At 57.5% G+C, this 2,468-nt stretch overlaps 1 protein-coding gene across 1 annotated transcript; it reads left to right on the forward strand.

The window, feature by feature from the left end:
- Positions 1-357: 357 nt before the first annotated feature.
- On the forward strand, positions 358-2,179 carry LOC149750805 (uncharacterized; the record flags this gene model as incomplete). The annotated part of the gene is made up of 1 exon (XM_089914539.1): positions 358-2,179. A coding segment is annotated over one exon (1,458 nt), but the record flags the coding sequence as incomplete, so codon positions are not given.
- Between the last annotated feature and the right edge of the window lie 289 nt (positions 2,180-2,468).

Raw genomic sequence — 2,468 nt, forward strand, 5'->3', positions numbered from 1 at the left:
CTCGTCACCTCGTGATCTCGTCACCTCCTCACCACCCTCACCACCTCAGCAGTCTCACCTCCTGACCTCCCTCACCTCCTTCACCACCCCCCTAAGGTCACACACCTCCCTCATTTCATCACCTCCTTACCTTCTCTCCTACCTCACCTCCTCACCTCCTCGCCTCCCTAACCTCCCTACCCTCTCTCCCCACATCACCTACATCTCCTCCATCTCCTCCCTCTCCTACACACCACACTCACTTCCATCACCACACTCACCTCCTCATCTCCCACACCTTCCACACCACACACACCGCCCTCAACTCCTTACCTCCCTCAACTCCGTACCTCCCACACCTCCTAACCTCCCTCACCTCTCTCAACTCCTTACGTCCCTCACCCCCTCACATCCCTCACCTCCCTCTTTTCCCTCACCTTCCACAACTCCCACACTTCCCACACCTCCCTCAAATCCTCACCTCCCTCACCTCCTAATCTCCTCACATCCCTCACCTCCGCACCTCCCTCACCTTACTCATCTCTTCACCTCCTCACCTCCTTACATCCCTCACCTCCCTCACCTCCTCACCTCCCTCACCTCCCTCACCTCCTCACCTCTTCACTTCCCTCATTTCCTCACCTCCATCTCTTCCTCACCTCATTCACGTCCCACACCTCCTCACATCCCTCACCTCCATCACCTCACCTCATCACCTCCTCACCTCCCTCAGTTACTCACCTCCTTACCTCCTCACCTACATCACCTCCTCACCACACTCACCTCTCCCCCTCCCTGCCAACTCACCTCCCTCGCCTCCCTCACCTCACCTCCCTCACCTCACCTCCCTCAACTCTCTCACCTCATATCCCTCACCTCTCTCACATAACCTCCCTCACGTCCCTCACCTCACCTCACCTCCCTCACCTCAACTCACCTCCCTCACATCTCACACCTCTCCTCAGTGCCCTAACATCACCTCACCTACCTCATCTCACCTCCCTCACCGCCCTCACTTCCCTCACCACGTCAACTCCCTCACCTCCATCCGCTACCTCTCCTCCATCCGCTGCCTCTCCTCACATCGCTCATCTTCTCATCAACTCACCATCCTCACCTCCTCCACACTCTCACCTCCTCACCTCCTTCACCTCCCTCACCTCCCACACTTCCCTAACGTCACACACCTCCCTCATTTCCTCACCTCCTTACCTCCTCTCCTACCTCACTTCCTCACCTCCTAACCTTCCTCACCTCTCTCACATCCCTCCCCTCCCTCCTCACATCACCTCCCTCACCTCCCTCTCTTCCATCTCCTCCTCACCTCCCTCACCACCATCACCTCCTTACTTACCTCACCTCCTCACATCCCTCACCTCCATCACCTCCACACTTCCCTCACCTCCTCCCCTCCCTCACCTCCTCACCTCCCTCAACACCCACACCTCACTCACCTCCTATTCTCCCTCACCTCCCTCCACTCCCATATCTCCTCACCTCCCTCATGTCCTCACCCCTTCACCACACTCACCTTCTCACCCCTCTCACCTCCTCTCCTCCATCACATCCCTCATCTCCTCACTCACATCCCTCATCTCCTCACCTCCATCACCTCCTCACCTCCCACACATCGCTCACCTCCTCACCTTCGCACCTCCTCACCTCCCTTATCTCTCCCCACCTCCCTCACCTCAACTCCCTCACCTCCCTTCAGCTCCTTCACTTAACCTCACCTACGTTACCTCAATTCCCGCACCTCCCACACGTCTCTTCACCTCCCTAACCTCACCTCACCACCCTCAACTTCCCTCAACTTCCCTCACCTCACCTCCCTAACATCATTCAGCTCACCTCCCACACCTCATCTCACCTCAATCACATCCCTAACCTCACCTCCCTTACCTCCCTCACCTCACCTCCTACACCACACCTCACCTCCTTCACATCACCTCACCTCACCTCCCACACCACACCTCACCTCCTTCACCTCACTTCACCTCTGTCACATCACCTCCCTCACCTCCCTCATCTCACCATCCTCACCTCACCTCTGTCACTTCCCACACCTCACTTCACCTACCTTACCTCACCTCCCTCACCTCCCTCACCTCTCCTCTCCTCCCTCACCTCACACCCTCATGTTACCTCCCTGACCTCCCTCACCTCACCTCCCTCACCTCACCTCTCCTCCCTCACCTCCCTCATCACGTCACCTCCTCTCCTTCTCCCCTCCATCACCGCCTAACCTCCCTCACTTCCCTCACCTCCTCACCTCCCTCACCTCCATCCCCTACGTCTCCTCACCTCGCACACCTCCTCACGTTCTCACCACCCTCACCACCTCAACACTCTCACCTCATGAGCTCCCTCACCTCCTCACCACAATCACCTGCCTCACCTCCCACACCTCTCTAATGTCACACACCTCACTCATTTCATCACCTCCTTACCTCCTCTCCTACCTCATTTCCTCACCTCCCTACCCTCCC

This window comes from Delphinapterus leucas, chromosome 1, assembly GCF_059928025.1.
Source record: "Delphinapterus leucas isolate spDelLeu-1000000601 "Yukka" chromosome 1, BTC_Dleu_Yukka2, whole genome shotgun sequence".
Classification (NCBI taxonomy): Eukaryota; Metazoa; Chordata; class Mammalia; order Artiodactyla; family Monodontidae; genus Delphinapterus; species Delphinapterus leucas.